The sequence below is a fragment of the Nannobrachium achirus genome (genome assembly GCF_963921795.1).
Source record: "Nannobrachium achirus genome assembly, chromosome: 11".
Classification (NCBI taxonomy): Eukaryota; Metazoa; Chordata; class Actinopteri; order Myctophiformes; family Myctophidae; genus Nannobrachium; species Nannobrachium achirus.
In genome coordinates this window covers 20,950,365-20,968,309 of record NC_137820.1, presented here as the reverse complement: position 1 = coordinate 20,968,309, position 17,945 = coordinate 20,950,365, and the positions used below count along the sequence as shown (strand labels likewise).

The window sequence follows — 17,945 nt, the reverse complement described above, 5'->3', positions numbered from 1 at the left end:
AACAGCTCCTAATCAATTGGCTTTCAGTCACGGAGGTTAGTTTAACTCCCTCTCTTAACCCGCCATCAACACACCTACCTAAAAAGCTTCCAGGCTAAATGAAAAAAAGTCAGCTCTTTCATGGTGGCTTATCAAATGGAATTAAAGGAGGATAGCTCGGAACCTGCTTGGCTAGTGCCTTTTCTGCTGTGTTGACAGATTTATCTGTGGTGAGGATGGAACAATAAGGGTGAAGAGGATTAAGATCAAACTACCCCGAAGTACTATCTTTAGGTGGTCTACACTTGCAATTTTACTTTAAAAAATCACACCCAATGTGAAGTGAGCGGTGGTCGTGCTTGCATAACGTCTTCAGACTAGGATTTGAGTCTAGGATGTACAGGCTATGCTACACACACACGTTTTGCTATGGCAAAACGCTGGGGAAAAAGGCTACAGACATACAACATATGACATCACTAGACAAACATGATGCTACGTACACACATTTTGCTATGGCAAAACGCTGAGGAAAAAGGCTACAGACACACGCACAGCCACTCTATGGAGCGGTTTACCACCGCTCAAAAACAACAACCTAAAACTAAAATAAACCTAAAAACAAATATCACTGAAGACAACCATTTAATAAAAGAAAACAAAATGATTAAACCTCCACCATTTTGCTTCAAACAGCTTGAGTGTTGCCAAATGCAAAAGACACAACATCTGGTGATGATATTTTTTTTTCCTCCAAAAACCTTGCCACGGAAGGGCAACAGAAATCAAATTTGTATGCAACTACTGTGACACCGACTATACACACTAAGCAGCATGCGTATAAACACTTTTACCGTGACGAAAACATTCTCTGCCTCTACAAGTACAGCAGGAGATTTACAAATTGCAGCGATCCTCCATCCAATTTACTCGAGGGGACATAAGCAATGTTCCTGCGTCTGGCCACACCCGGGCAGAAACTCCCAATAGAACAGTAATACGATGTGCAGCTCATTTGTCTTCCTGGAAAAAAAAAAAAAAAAAACAGGAACCCAATCAAAGACTGAGCGTTAAAGAGAGGTGAGAGGCCAACGACAGACCCTTAATTACACAACTCCGGAACGTTATACAATTATTATCCAGGGCGACCATTATTAGCTGGGCTAATCAGAAGGCCAAGAGCCTGCAAATTCCCCTGACCATGGCACAGAGGTGCAGGGAGGGGTCCACCAGTCTGCCCTGTGTTGTCCACTCCCACCAGCCACTCTAATTAGCCAACATTAAAGCAGGGAGGAGGGGACAGCCTCACAGACTGGCTTCATAAAGGCCGGTGACCCAGCCTTGATCTACAGCTGGAAGACTCGGGTGCCGTGCAGTGTGAGGGAACGCAAGGGGGAGTGAGATTCTCTCCACATTAAATGTCATCATTATACAGGCTTAGAGAAGGGCCTCCGACGGGTAAACAATGTTTTAGGGGCAGAGCCTACTGTAAACCACAACAAGACTGCTGGAATAAACATTTGGAGGCAGAGCGCAAACTTGTGTGTTTACAGGACATAATGGCATATTGTTTAGTATACAGTACGACTGCTGAGGGGACGTGGAAATGGGAAATAATACAAATTGTGTTTATTCTAGAAAATGAGACGAGATTAATCGAAGGCCCGGCATGGTGCAAAAATCAAACCAGCCACAGAAACCGCAAACAGCCGTGGGTTGTGACTAATACACAGAGAAGGTTAAAACCATTTCACTCCATTTTGATCTTGCGGTGAAGAAAACAAAATGTGGCTTTCTGAGAACACTTGACAGTTTATAATCTCCTACTTTATGGGCCTGGCAGTAAATGAAGCAGTACAGTGTGTCAACAAAGACTGTCGCTCAGTCTTAAAGTATGTGTCTCATTAAGACAACATTAAATCCAAGTCTTTTAGACATCTATTCTTAGTCAAAACAGACCTAAGTTACTAACTGTATGTTCTTCGACCACTTTTTTCCCCCCTCTACACCAAATGTCTCGCAAAATACTAGTAAGAAGAGAAGCGACCTCGCCTGGTCGCGCACATAAGTGCGTGCACATGGACGCGTGCACGCATCCGCCTGGGTGACAGCAGACTGCTGGGCAAGCACTGGCACTTTGGCATGGGATCAACTTTGACCCCCCAAAAAAATGCACAGACCTGGTTGGTTGTTTAAGTTGGACAAAATGTGGCCTAAATGTGGCCATATTTTCCCAAATATGGAGATGACTGACATCATAGATGTCTGGCAACACAATAAATATAAACAATCTACAAGCTCACTGTAAATCCGATATTTTTTAACTTGTGTTCCCCCCAGAATATGGATGCTGGCATTCAAGCGGCTAAAACATGTAAGGCTGTCAATGTACAGTGTCAGTCAAACACTAGCTATACAGCAGCCTATTGGTGAAAAACAGTTGCTTTAAACAAATAAAACATCTGTCACAATTTAAGCCAGGTGCAGGAAAATAACCACTTTTTCACATGAAGACGGGGGAATGTATAGAACAAAATGAACAAACTATGCAGTCGTCTTTGACAAAGTTTTTACACGGTTGATCTGGAGAATATCTGTCAGTGCCGGAGGCCTTTTTGTCTTGCATTTCTACCCCATTTCTACCTCGACATCCAGCAAATGCCTGACAGAATCTCAACATCTAAAGAAGAAAATATGCAAACTACATTTGTTGACAATCCAAGTTTTACCTCCACAGTAAAATATGTGTGTTCATTTAAATCTAAGAGAGTACACATGGAACCAAATGGACCCTTACAGGTGCATATGGTTACATTCACTCAGAGTTAAAGGAACACTGAGGAGTTTACTGTGTACACTGTCTATACCAGTGGTTTCCAAACCGTTTAGCTTGAGACTCAAAACAGAAATTCGATAACTCCTCCGGGACCCAAACTAGTGGAAATAGCCGATGTACAGGCTCACAACGTGCAACATCGTGACATATATTATATATATATATTATATTATTATATTTTTCTAATTTCTACGTTAATTTATTAAATTATTTATAAAAATGACATTTTAGATTTTTTTCGTTCTTTTTTTAACACACAAATACATGGAACGCGCCCGAGTCCCGTTAGATTTTAACCACTGAGCTTGTAGATCTGCTATTTTTGAAAAAACTTGAAAATGTGTGCAAGTCTTTAACCCGATCCTTGACCCGACTTCTAAATCCTTCCTCTAAATCAGTAGTTCTCAAACTTTTTCATGTCAAGGACCCCCAAAATTACAGGTATTTAGCCACGGACCCCCATCTCAAAATATGTTGTTCCAGGGACCCCCCAGAAGCAAATATTTGAGTTACAAATGTTTGCTTTTAAATAGATATATTCAAAGACTTGCAAAGAAAAATCATGATTTAAAAAAAATAGCAGATCTACAAGCTCGCAGCGCGCTGCCTGTGAGCTTGTATATCTGCTATTTTTCAATAGTTAAAGCAGTCAATAATCCTAGGCCTAAATGGGTTAAAGAAAAAAAAAAGAAAAAGAAAACGATATTTACCCGACCCAGTGTTTGGGCAACCAGAATACCTCCAGTTCCAGCTCCATATAAAGCCTACTGGTGGTCCCTACCGGGCCGTGACAGCTGACTAATGAACACATAAATACAGTCTGGAGTCTTTAGCGCTAAGAATGCTGCGTTTCTGACAGTTTCCTCAACTTATCGTTTTCGGGCCTGGTGTACGGTTGAAAGCAGAGGTAAACACTTTGGGGCAGTACATAAATATGAACGCTTGCTAACGTGCAAACAGAGGAGAACAAGAATTTTAAAAAAAAGAATGAAAGAGAGGTGCATATTTCTTCAGTATCACCAATGTTAAGAAAAAGAAATCAGGTTTGACACAAAATAAACCATTAGTGACCACAGAGGGAGGTGCTCGCTGGGGCCAGAGAGTTGGAGGTGGGGGGGCTGCGATGGCAGTGCAGGGGGGGCGTGTCAGATGTTGTCTAAGGAATTAGCGGAGAAAGTGGAGACTGAATCAGATAGGGGCGGAGAAAAACAAATGTCTAGGTGAGTCAATGACACGAGAGATGCTTGTTAGGTCAAATAATCTAAACGGAGCTGACTCGACGTGACTCGGGGGCCAGACGGCCACGCTGAATGAGACTCTATTTATTTGACTTTGTCCCAGGGATTAGACAAGGAAGTGTTCCCCAGGCTGCCTCGCTCCTTAACCAATCGCAGCGAGCCAAGGCTGACGTGGGGGGGGGGGGGGGGGGGGGGGGACAGAGCAACTGATGTGGTCATTGGGGTAATAGTCACACAAAAGCAACATGGTTTAACCACTTAATCTAAAAATAAACCTGAAATTTGTTTTTAACAGATTTCGCCAAAATATCAAAAACTAAAAATATCAGATCTACAAGCTCACAACTCGATGTGATGCTGATCGATTTTGGCTATTAGATTGGCTGTTTTTACTATTGGTCATACGATGAAGTATATACTGTAGGCCTTAAAGGAGCATGTCACCCTTTTTCTTTCTTTTTTGAGCGGTGGAGCCGCTCCTCCGAGTGGGTATGTCCGTATGTGGCTGGCTGGCTATGTGGCTGGATATGTCCGTTATCATGGCAATACCTCTGCTGACCACACACACATGTTAAGGGAGGGGCGTTATTGAGCAGGCCAGACACACTCACACACGCACGCACCCTCCACCGCTCAGTTCACACAGGTGTGATTTTTACATTATGTTCATAATTAGTCCGACTCCTCACTAATACTCATAATATGAAGGCACAATTTCTGTCTACTCTGTGTGTCATTGGTGGGCTATAGTATGGATAGTTCAGTAACATGCCTACCGCTGACATCATCGAAGGAGATTCCAAGCGAAAAGAAAATACAGACTTTCTCTTCCAGGAATGTTATATGATTTTATAGAATCACAATCAGAATCAGCTTTATTGACACATCACAGGTTTACAGAAGTAAAGACGTGGGTCAAATTTGTATTTGAGCATAGTTCCCATGGTATCGTTATTTCCATAGAAGAAAGAAAAGGAAGATGAAGGGAACATATAGTAGAAGCCATTGTTCTTGCATAAATAACTATAATAAAAAAAAGTTCTAAATCCTTGTGATGATGTGACAGGTAAGCAAGTTTCTGAGCTGTTCACAGACACACACCAAGTTGACAAAAAAGGTACCATCTTAATGGGCATTATTGTGGACAATTATATGAAGATGGGTTGAAAATGGCTGGAGTTCTCCTTTAAGTCAGTGGGGGCCCCAAATTATTTTGGGAGGTCCCCAGATGATTACGGTAACTTAATGTGTAACATTGTTTTCTCTCTCAACAGTAAACAAACCAATATAAAGTTTAAGTTTTTAGAGGATATCTGCACATTTCTAAAGTGACAATTTAAGGACGTTTTAATACCTCTAAATTGACTAATTAAACATTGACCAAATTGTCAAAACCATTAGAGGCAGAAATCGTGAAAATAGCCGATCTACATGCTCACAACGCCTCGCGCTGCGAGGCGTTGTGAGCATGTAGATCTGCTATTTTCACAATATAACCGTATTATACAAAATGCAATGCCTCAACTCTTAGTGCTCGTCAGGGTAGGGGGTCCCCAGATAAAATATGATTATTTTGGGGGTCGCGGCCAGAAAAGGTTGAGAACCACTGCCATAAACTATATGCTAGTGAAGGTAGAGTACAAAGCTAAAACGCCACACAGACTGAGCCTTGATGTGCGCGTGTAGCCGTGACACCAGTGTTGAATGGAGCCGAGCTCCTGCCCCGGCCACCTCTGACCTCCCCGAGGGAGTGAGTGGCGCGGAGGGGAGGAGCCGCTGTGTGTTAGTGACAGCTTGTGCGCTACTCAAATCACATTGGTCTCCTCCTCTCCTCTTACCAGCATGTCGGTGCCACTCGCCTCGGCTACCACTTTTTTTTTTTTTTTTTACCCTCTCTGGGGAAATTCTATAATAGCCTCTGCAGCCCTCCCCCTCGTCAATGGAGAGACACTATCGTCTCTCTATCCTCCCGCCCCACCGGCACACACAATGCCGTTGTTATGATGGCTCGAACCACAAGCTGGCAGGAGATTTATGCCTCATCACAGGAGGGGAGGAGGTGGTGGTGGCAGTGGCGGTTGTGGTGGTGGTGGTGCACGTTTTCTCTCTTTCATAAACATTGTGACAGGTGTTTTTTTTTTGTGCGTTTTGCCGCATCACCCTTTCTTGTTTATTTTTATTTTTATTCTATTTTGCTAGTTGTTTTTATCGCTCTGACCTTTGGACACTGCACTATTAGGTTGTGTTAGTAGTTTTTTTAGTATTTCTGCTTGTGTTTGACATGATAGAGAGATACTTGTTGCACTAACTAGCATTGACTGTTATGGTCACTTTGATTTGGGCACTATTATTTTGATAGTCGTGCTTTAAGACACTTTATGTATATATATTATTCGTTCCCTTTCCTGTTGTACCTTGCTCTTACTGTACTTACTGTACTCTGTTCTTGTTTTTTCTTTTTCATACTTCTCTGTAACTTTGTAAATAACCTTATACTGCTGTGCTGCCTCTGGGCAACACATTTTCCCCCTTGGGATAATAAAGGTATCTATCTATCTATCTATCTATCTATCTATGTGTATCCGTCCCTCAACTCTGGTGTCATTTATTTTAAAATGTGAGTTTCGGTATCAAAAGCCTAAAACAGATATGTTTTAATTACACTGCCCCCTTCTTCCAGGAGTAATGTACAGAAACCTGACCTTGTTGGAGCTGATTACGTGAATGTAAGTACATTTAAAAGGATCAATAAAATAGTACTCTTGGTCAATGTTTTCACTGAAATTATTGTACCCGTTTAATGATCCTTTTTTGGTCAATGACTCAATATTGCATTTTAAATGGATATTTTTTCACTCGGTTGTAGTGTTTGACAGTTGAATTTGTCTGTTTGTATTGTTTGGTTGTAACAATGTTCACGATTCTCACCAGGTCACTCTTGAAAAAAGTCAAACGAGTCGTTCACCTGGTTAAATAAAATATATGATGATGATTAACTCACCGACAAATGTTTTAAATCGGTTGTTCAGAATGTCTGGAATTGCACTCGGCACGAGAGTTAACGAATTCAAAGGGAAAAGCCTAATCTAATATCAAATTCCCCTGACTTTGCCTCATAAAATCGTTTGCATTAATGACATTTCATTTGAAAATCCAATTTACCATTGTCTAAACCCATGACATCTGAGCCGTGTGAGCGAGCCAGGCGCAAGACAACGTTGGCTCTCGTGATGGGGAAGCGCTTCTATTAGTACCATGTGCACAATGAAAACACAGCTAATCTGGTCTGCATTAACCAATAACCGAGGGCGGGGGGATTTTATTGGGGTAAGCGATACTCGACGCTGGGTCGGTGGGACAGAGGGAGCCGCAGCCAAACATGACGCGTCAGTGGAGAATGCCAGAGGGGCTGGTCCGTCCCCCTACAATCCTGTCCACCACTGTGGGCCGTCCACAAGGCTGTCCAACAACAAGGCTTGTGAGAAGATCAGCTGTGGGGCAGTATATGACTCTCAAAAGACCGGGCCAGTTATTGTAATTATAGGTTGCAGTGTGGTAAACCGAATTAGTAGTAGGGCAGTCACAATCATGACATTTTAGTTTGCCGATTAATCAACAAGCTTACAACGCGTCACATTAAGGCGTGATGTGAGATTGTAGATCAGCTATTTTCACATTTTTTTCAAAACAGATGAATGGAAATAAGTCTGCCAACTATGCTAAATAATTGCGATTATCTCAAATAATTATGTAATAATTGTGACAGGCTTAATTATGCACAAATAAAACAAATGTATGAATTAAAACATTAAATAAAGGTTAAAAATAAAATATGAACACAAACAGAACAATATTATGAACAAGGGTGATCCAGTGGTATCTTTTTACCTGTTTCTCCAGTATGCGAGAGATCTCCCCTAAGGTTCTGTTCACAGCAGATACTTTGTTGTTGGCCCACTGTCCACTGTCCTGGCCTTGAAGTTGTTTCAGCAGGTCCTTTACCAAGCGCTGGAGCCTGGACATCCAGGAGAAATAGTCATTACACCAGAGGTTCTGGGTTTGGCCGCAAGCCTGAAAATATTTGTGTGAGGGACCCCCATACAGTGTTGATTTCGTCGACTAAAACTATGACGAAAAATGTTTGTCGACTGCATTTTTTTCACTGACGAAAACTAAATAAAAACTAAGCTGTGATGACTAAAACTAAGACTAAATATATTGTCAATTTCGTCAACAAAATAAAAACTAGACTAAAACGTTAGGGGGGGACTAGTGGAGAAGAGAGTCATTTTATGTTTGGTTGGTCTCAGGTGTTGCGTGCTGAAAATAGCCGATCTACAAGCTCACAACGTGTCGCCTATTTTCAGCACACAACTAAGTGTAAAATCAGCCATTACAATGTCATCAAGGCCTGCCAAAATGCATTTCAGTTGACTAAATCAACTGTAGATTTAGTCGCCGAAAATTCTTTTGATATTTAGTCGACTAAAATTAGACTAAAACTAAAACTTTTCAGGTGACTAAATTATGACTAAAACATTTTATTCAAAAGACTATGACTAAAACTAAATCAAAATTTGCATTCGAAAACAACACTGCCCCCATACAAGATTTGTGTTGTTTGAATATTTAAAATAAGATTCCTAATTTGAATATTTTTTTTCAAAATCTCAAATGCATATAGGTCAAAGTAGTTGAATAGATTTTTTGATGCTATATTAACTTATTTAGCTGGGGACTCCCTGGAACTCTCTCAAGGACCCCTGAGGGTCACCACTGGGCCCCACTTTGAGAAGTCAGTTAACCCTTGAGTGTACAAATGTAACCAAATGGACTTGTGAGTATTCATTTGGTTACATATATACACTCTCTTACAATGGTGAAATGAACAAGACATGAGGATTTACTGTGTAGAAATCGACCTACAGTAAACACCAAATTCATCAAATACATGGCTCCATTTATCACTGGTCAGCGTTAAGAAGAGTGCAACATACTTGGCCTTGTACGGTGAGTCAGGAACTTGTGCCTTTGCCTCCACTGACATTTCGAACTCCTTTGCCCTAGTAAAAGAGAGAGAGAGAGAGAGAGAGAGAGAGAGAGAGAGAGAAAGAGGAGGGGGGTAAAGTCTTTGAATGGTAGGAAAAGAGTGCTTGGGCTGTCAGTTAAGAAGAGGGAGGATGTAAAGTGTGAAGAAGGAGAGAAAGGTCAGCCTGAGAGAGAGTGTTTATTTGGCCTGTCAGCCGTTAGCCAAGTGACTTGGCCCTAAAATAATCAGACATCAGCTCTGCAGGGACCTGTTGTCTCACCGCCATCTACTCATATAGACTATAGGCTTAATTCTGCCGCGAAGTCCCTCTCTTCCCTCAAGTCATAATTTTACAAGGGCAGCTCAAATTCTTTATTTCACTCATTGTCAAATAAACAGTTAAAAGGGGCCTCATGCAGCGCCACTGCTGTTTTGAATGCGTGACCCACCAGAAGGTCATGGTCATTTTAGGGGCCGGTATCTTGGTTGCATTAGCCCTGACAGTCAGACACTGACAAAATACAGAGCGTGGGTGCGTGGTGTGCGCATGCACATGCGTTTTGGGGAGTGGACGAGTCGATCCATCTGTCAATCAGGCATTGCAGACAAGATAAGAACTATTGATCAGAGTGAGATAGATGGCCTTACGGTCATCCGTCCAGAGGCCACAGCCTTCCTGGAAGACAGGTGGACCCGTCCCTGAGGACCAGACCTGGAACTAGCAAACGCCCCAATCCGCTGCTCGCAATCTCTTGTCAAGCGATTCAAGGGCAGTCATCTAATGGCTTACCCCACGATTAGCCAAGATGATAGTGTGCCAAAATGTGTGTGCGTGTGTGTGTGTGTGTGTGTGTGTGTGTGTGTGTGTGTGTGTGTGTGTGTGTGTGTGTGTGTGTGTGTTTTGTTTTATATTTCATGTTTTTGTGACTGTTAATCACAACATGTATTCATTTGGTTCCTATAGTAAACGCATAATTCATAATATGAAAAGAAAACAATTTCAATGGATAATTTAAATTTCATAATATGAAAAGAAAATTCTGCATAAAATAACTGCCACAGATATTTCTTTTATCTGTGGCAGATATTTTTTTTTATCTGTATCTACCATCCACTTTGAATGGAAAAATATCTGGAGAAAGAGATTTTTGTATCTGTTATCTGGCACAGTGGGAATGGGCCTTTAGTATGTATTATAATCAAGCCTATTAAACGTACATACTGTACATACATACTGTACATACAGGATACCGTATACGTTGTGCGTACATAAAAGTGTGCTTTAAGTTTATCTTAAAAATAGCTTCCATATGTTTTTATTATTTCTTTTTATAACGCAAGGTCACAAACCTTCAATGCTACAGGCACTCCCTTAGTGGAGGGGGTCCATCATTTGCCAACATTATTTACCGTGTCCTCTGAGCAGGAAGAATGGTTAATGCAGGCCTGCTTTCACAAGGGGTCTCGACTGTACCTGGCCCGTTTCTCATTCTTGATATTACAATATTCATCTCTGACAGGTTTACGCCTGCCCAGGTTAAATGGGGAGCAATTGCCGAGCAATTCATCACAGTCGCCTGCAGGGCTGGGTAAATGGGCTGAAGGCAATAAATATCAGTAATCAGCAATAAGGGAAAAGGCACAAATCAACAATGCAGAACTAATAATCAATTCATCATGATCTAAGCCTCGGTTTATTATGTTTTGTCTCATTCTACAGGGAAGCAACTGTTATCCATTTCTCTTCTTTAAAGGGCAACTTTGTTTTTTTACAACAAGGGTTGATATTTTAGAGAAAAGAAAAGATAACTGTTAAAATGTTTTAATTTACTTCTTTCTATCATTTTAGTGATTTTAACAATTTTGATTCGCATGCATGCCCCCGGTTGGGGGCATCCGGGCATGCATGCAAGTGGCTAAATATGTATATTTAGACACAATAAGCCCATTCCCAAGATGCACCGCAATCTTTCATGGGCAGATGTGACATATGGGGGCTGGTGTAAATACTCAGCTTATTGTGTCTAAAAAGACATATTTAGCCACTTATACGCATGCCCCTAACCACTGAAATCAAAATACTAAAATGTCTAAAATGATGGAAAGTGGTAAATGAAAACATTTTAACACTCATCTTTTAATTTCTCTAATTACAATCTAAAATATGAACCCTTGTTGTAAAAAACTTAAGTTGTCCTTTAAGCCTGTGTGTGCAGCCAAAAATACACGACAAGAACCAGATTTGTTCTGAAACGGCGATCGCAAGTACTGTATACACACACACACAGACACGGTACGACGACATAATAACACAGGACTAAATTGATAGAGGAAACCAAGCACTATGTCAGTGGTAGTTAGCCTCCACAATGGCATATCTATTAAGAGGATAGGATGGATGGTTTCATACTGCAACAGTGTGTAGCCTGATTTATACTTTATCACATGATGGTGTCACGCGTTAAAAATAGCTTCGACGTGCAACACAATCATACGGCGGCGTATAAATTAAAGGCAGACTGAGGAGTGTAATCTAAACTAGCTGCAATGAAAAACAAAATCACCTCAAATCTCAAAAATAGCAAAATGTTGAATTACATCCAGCAGACCTCGGCTTGGATGCGAATTATGAAGTGTGTTGTGTTCGTCAAAAAACCCTCCAGCTCTTCTACTTTACCACCTGGGCCACAGCACACGGGGTGAAAGGAGTTGGGGTTGTGCTCACCCTCTCCATATTCCCATACAGGGGTGCCTTTGTGTACACACTTCTCCCTGAGGTTCACACACTCACACTCACACACACACACACACACACACACACACACACACACACACACACACACACACACACACACACACACACACACACACACACACACACACACACACACACACAGGCTGCTCTGTTCCCCCGCTGAGCTAAACACATGCAACAAGGTATAGGCAAACAGCTTGTACAAGAGGATCAGTGGGGATTTGGGTTTCTAAGTTCAGAACCCATCTTGACAGTAACCGACGTGCTACTAACAAGCGCTTTAAAATGGCATATTTTCCCAACCGAAAGACTTATTACTGTAACAAGTTAGCCAGCCCGCAGGAGAAGGAAAAATAATAATACATGGGGTTAAACCGTGTGTGTGTGCACTGCTTTATGACAGAATCCGGCACAGAGTTGGCCTTGGGAGTCCAGTGAAAACTTCTCGTGCGTTTTACGGACACCATACAGTGTTCCAATAAAATGGCTCATTTCCACCCAACGGTTGGAGCAGCTCACCTTTATGTTAACTGGGGGCTGTGTTATTTATGACCTCTGAAAGCCTGTTCCCTTTGAGCACTGGTCTCAGCAGGGCCGGGGCAGGAGTGACAATGAACAGAGGCAGATCGTGTTGTCACCTCCTCAGCAGCGCAGCGCCTCAGAATGCCGCTACACTGATAACCAAGTACTGTGGGCGGAACGCAACGGGCGTTTCATGGGCCGTCGCTGCCCTTTATTCTTCATTTTGAACAAGTATAGGCTCTTGATGAGGAGAAAAGTGAAAAATGTGTAGTGCAAGTTGAGTTTGGCGGAAAGGTAATGGGCTGAGATTGCAGCATTGTCAAGTCATCTCAACAGATATGGGCCATTATTTGACTTTTATTTGACTTTTTGACGACCTCAGTATCAGCAATTATGTGTCCCAATGTTTAATCACTTTCAACCGAACTTTTCAAATATAGCAATCTAAAAGCTCACAGTTAGTGCATTGCAACTCGAGCTGGTAGATTGGCTATTGTCTTTTTTGGAAAAACTTAAATAACAAAAAAAGAAGAGAAGAAAAAGTTGATTGGATGCTTACAAAATATTGGTTGTCTAGGACTCTCCAAAATCAGAAATGGCAAAGGACCCAGAAATCTGGCACGGATGACTGCACAGTGCAAGTGTAGAATTTTAAGACTGTCCCCTCGTCATTGATAAATTGATTAGTTGATTGGTTTGGTTTTAGCAGATTATTTGAATATTTTCATGCTTCTTCCCTGCCTAAAGGTATTTCTTGAAAACATCATAAGCATGTCAGATCCAGAGTTAAGCCTTAAGATTCAACCAATCTGGCAGAACGTTCAGTTCTCAAAATTCTAATGCAGGGTTATTTTTAGCTATTTGTATTAAAGCAGAAATAAGCAGTTTTCTGCTGACATAAGCAGGAATCATGCAATTGCTTATTTTTTATTTTATTTTATTTTATTATATTCAGGCGGCTAACAATGCTCCCTAAAAAAATCTAGTCTCTGTGGCGCTTCTAGGAGCCGCAGTCTACCTCCAAAACTATTATTTTATCTGTAAGAAGCTCTGTCATTAGCAGCTCATTGGTGCATGAACCAGCCGACCGGGGCTAAAAGGATTGACAGACAGGTCAACCAATCTGAACAAGAACAAGAGGCGGTCCTGATTGGTCTGTTATTACTTCTCACAGATAAAAATAATAGTTTTGGAGGCAGATTGTAGCCCCAGGAAGTGTCACACACACAACATTTCTTTAGGATGCATTGTTAGCCGCCTGAATAAAAAATACAATTTAAATAAGCAATTGCATGATTCCTGCTTATGTCAGCAGAAAACTGCTTATTTCTGCTTTAAAATACAAATGTAGGCCTGGCATTCAATGGCGTTTGATTGCTAACATTAGTAGTAGCCTACTATGTTAGCTTGTGGTAAAATCATACAAAACAAGAACAATATCTAACAGTAATATTTGAGTAACTGATATTCCCAGTTCTCTTGTCAAATACTGAGTTTTGCCAGTGTGAACAGAGCTGCTGTGAGAGTGATGGTCAGTGTTGGCCCGTGGTAGCAAAGGGCTTACTACACCCAAAAAACTGATTCAACCCCCCTATAAATGTGACACATATAAATTATGTTTGCTTTATTTAATTACTTCACTTCAAGGCATAAGCATATACATTTAATTGATATAACTCAAATATTATTAATAGTGCCAGATGTGATACATTTACATTATGTTGGCTTTATTTAAATGTATTTAATTATAATATATGCAAATGTATTGAATTGATGTAACTGAACAAATATTAATCGTGCTTACCTTAAATATATACATTTACAATATATGCATTTTTATTAAATTGTTCCAACTCAAATGTAATTAATAGTGCTTATACAAAATCTATTCATTTAACATTATGCATTTATATTACATTCATGTAACTCAAATCTTAGTAATGGAATTTAAAAACACATTGAAAATGAGTTCCAATGAAAACTCCCAGAGTCCCATAAACCACGCCTCTCACCAATTTTATTGAGTAGTTTTTAAGGCTGAAATCATTCTGAGAATATTGTTTGAATCCAACTCAATTTTATTAAGTACATTTTACAGATCTGAGAAGTGACTCCAGCCCTTTCCCTTGATTGGTCAAATAAGTTGGTCACATGTTATGCAAAGCATGCTGGGAACAGCATTTTTCTAGGTTTTCAGGGAAATGTTTAAGCTTTCGGGAGCTAAAAATGCTAAATGTATCATATCAATGTGTCTGCCTTGGCAAGATGACTGTCATATGTCAGAATTTGATTTGTCAGTATTTGAGCCTAAACCCTAACCCTAACTGCTAGGCTGCTAGTTTAAGATTGAGCTCCCTCCCCATGCTAGGCTAAAAGAGAAGAACTCATGGTAACTTTTAGGTTATTGCGTTGGTTTTCTCTTAAATGTTCTGATTATTCAATAATCACTGCTATTGCATATATCCATTATGCATCTGTATGTTGATATTGTAAAACTTGAAACAAATCATCCAGAAGAAAACCTGAAACCGAACTCTTCTTATGTAAATGTAAAAGTATTTTATTTATCTTAGCTTAATTCCATAAAAATGAGTTGAACCAACACATTTACGTTAACATTTGTTTGAGTTGGACAAACGTAAATTAATTAAGTTCATATAATTAACTTGGCTTAAGTTAATGAAAATGAGTTGGACTAATTGAACAACATGCATTGCATTGAATGTAGATTTGACTTGGGACTACATATATCCCATATATAAATTTACTCATATAAAATGGGTGGAAAAGTTTCACACATTTAAAATGTGTTCAACTGAGAGATTATTTTTTTGGGTGTATGCTGCTGTCTTCAGATTAACCCATTTAGGCCTACAATTATTGAATGCTTTAACTATTGAAAAATAGCAGATCTACAAGCAGATCTACTTTTGTAACTCAAATCTCTGCTTCTGGGGGGGGGGGGGGGGTCCCTGGAACAACATATTTTGAGATGCGGGTCTGCGGCCGAATAAATGTAATTCTGGGGGTCCTTGACATGAACAAGTTTGAGAACAGCTGATTTAGAGGAAGGATTTAGAAGTCGGGTCAAAGATCCGGACAAAGATATTCAAAGACTTGCACACATTTTCACGATTTTTCAAAAATAGCAGATCTACAAGCTGCTATTTTTCAATATTTAAAGCATAAAATAATGGTTAAAGTGGTTCAAATCTAATGCGACGCAGGCGCGTTCCAGGTATTTGAGAAAAATACCACCCATAATGCTGGTATAATCAGCATAATCTTTGTTTCACTCTTTGCTGAATAATATCTGGGGAGGCAGAATCTAAGATAAAAAAATTAGAAAACTAAATAAAAGACAAATAAACTAATAAATCATATAGTATTTATTTTATGCTTTTCAGCTTTATCTATGTGGAGTGTATGACCATTTGGCTGTTGGGTCGCCCAGTGATGCCACTGTTCTAATTGCACGTGAGACTGTACACCTGAAAGGTTTGGATGATTTTACGTGAGAAACAATTTGACAGATTTGTTGATTAAATCAACTAAATAGTGGATGGATGCAGCCACATATTACACACTTAGATACCTTAAACAAGGTACCCTTGTCTAGGGCTGTCACGATTATGACATTTTACATTACGATTAATTGTCACTCAAATAATTGCGATTAACGATTTAATTGTGTTTTTGTCGTTGATAATTACATTTCTGTTTGGCTTTTAGGCTTTGAAGTTGCACATGGTAGATATGACACATAATCTACATATACAAAGAAATTACTGACATATTTGACAACTTCATACTTAAAAAAGAACATTGATAATGGAAATAGCCGATCTACAAGCTCACAACGCGTCGCATGTGAGCTTGTAGATCTGCTATTTTCACTATTTTTTACATGGAAAAGATTATGACGATTGTGAAAAATAATCACGATTATGTCAAATAATCACGATTAGACGATTATGTAATAATTGTGACAGCCCTACCCTTGTCTAAAACAATGTCCATGCTAAACGCCTCACGCCGCAAAATAGCCTTTATGAAACATCACGTTGTCCATCTCCAATCACGCTCCAACCATCCATTCCACTTGTGACAAGATGCTAAAACTTACTGAGCCTTAAGTACGCGTTCTGACACAGAGGACCCTATTTGGCTCCTATTTGTTGATTACTATTGATTTTCTCTGATAGTTCATAAAAAAGGGAAAATCAATAAGCCCAGAGGAAGACAAATAGACATACATACTTCAACATAGTACTGTACACCGGGGGAGCCGCTGCCGGGTTTTGGCAGTGCCGTGGCAGTAATTTGGGGGAGAGCTCTTAACAGGTGAAAGCCCGCGCTCACACATCGATCCCCAGTTTTGCTCCCCAATCACACAAAGTGGTCATAAATTAAGCTCATCAGTGCTGCGCTGTGGACAGCAGGAACACACACACAACATCTGCTTTCCATCTCCTTGTCACTCATAAAATAAGACAAAGGCCCTGGCACCGTTTAGTCCTCAACCGCATACATGGGCAACTGGCGGCCCGGGGGCCACATGCGGCACCCACCTCCACTTAATGCGGCCCGCTGGTTAATACCGGAATACTGATATATTATTGATTTCAGCTGTTACAATTCCAAACATGACCTGTATGTTGTTTTTCTTTTATGTCCAATGTATTTATTTGTATTTAAGTACATAAAGTTATAATTAAATGTGTTTGAAATTAATTCAAAATGTTACATTTCAGGATTCCAATTCAAAAATAACAAAAAAATGATTCAGGATGCGCTGCGATGCGTTTTGAGCTTGTAGATCTGCTATTTTTGCTTCTTTTGTATGAGATACTAGAATGACAAAATAGGACGTAGCAATATGCAATGTGGCCCTCTGGAGTGAAGGTGGAAATATAGTGGCCCTCGCAATCATCAAAGTTGCCCACCCCTGCTCAACAGTGACACAGAGTGAGAGAGAGATGGGGTGTGGTAGTGGTGGAGGGAAAGAGAGAGAGGAACACGGGAGACACAATAAGGATCGCATAGGTTTCAAATTACCTCGAGTTCATCCTGGCACGGAGTTTCTTGGCCTTCTTCCTGGCCTTCTGCCTCTCCTCTCCGTCCTTCACACTCTCCGAAGAGACCGAGCCGTCCGTGACAATGTCCACAATGTATTTCCTCAGCGACAGATGCTCCTGAAACAAACAATAATCAATACATCACAAAAACTATCTATCCATCCAATCTAATATATCTATACCAGGGTGTGTGTGTGTTATGGGTACACAAATTAATATTCTTAATTTCCTTCTGGTACCAAAAAGAACATTCAGTGTACAGCACATACAATCCTAATGGGGTGGGGAAGGCCTACAGTTAGCATCATGTGAGACAGGGACAGTAGCAGTAGAACCGTGCTCTACACCAGGGGTTTTCAAAGTGGGTGACTGACGGGGCACCCTGGGGTGCCGTGAAAGCAGTCCAGGGGTGCCGCGAGATCATTTGATAATATTTGGACAAATGGCAATTATCTCAACGTTTTCCTCGCAACATAATCACTAAAATATCGTCACTGTCGGGCAGAAA

General features: G+C 40.5%; 1 protein-coding gene across 2 annotated transcripts in view; it reads right to left on the bottom strand.

Moving 5' to 3' along the window:
• Positions 1 to 17,945, bottom strand: part of scaper (S-phase cyclin A-associated protein in the ER) — a 117,355-nt gene that overhangs the window by 47,569 nt on the left and 51,841 nt on the right. For both annotated transcript variants that reach the window (XM_080736316.1, XM_080736317.1), the window contains 3 exons: positions 17,418 to 17,554; positions 9,051 to 9,116; positions 7,942 to 8,068 (listed from right to left, as the gene is read on the bottom strand). In XM_080736316.1, the coding sequence (XP_080592442.1) occupies positions 7,942 to 8,068; positions 9,051 to 9,116; positions 17,418 to 17,554 (330 nt within the window). The remainder of the gene's footprint in view (positions 1 to 7,941; positions 8,069 to 9,050; positions 9,117 to 17,417; positions 17,555 to 17,945) is intronic.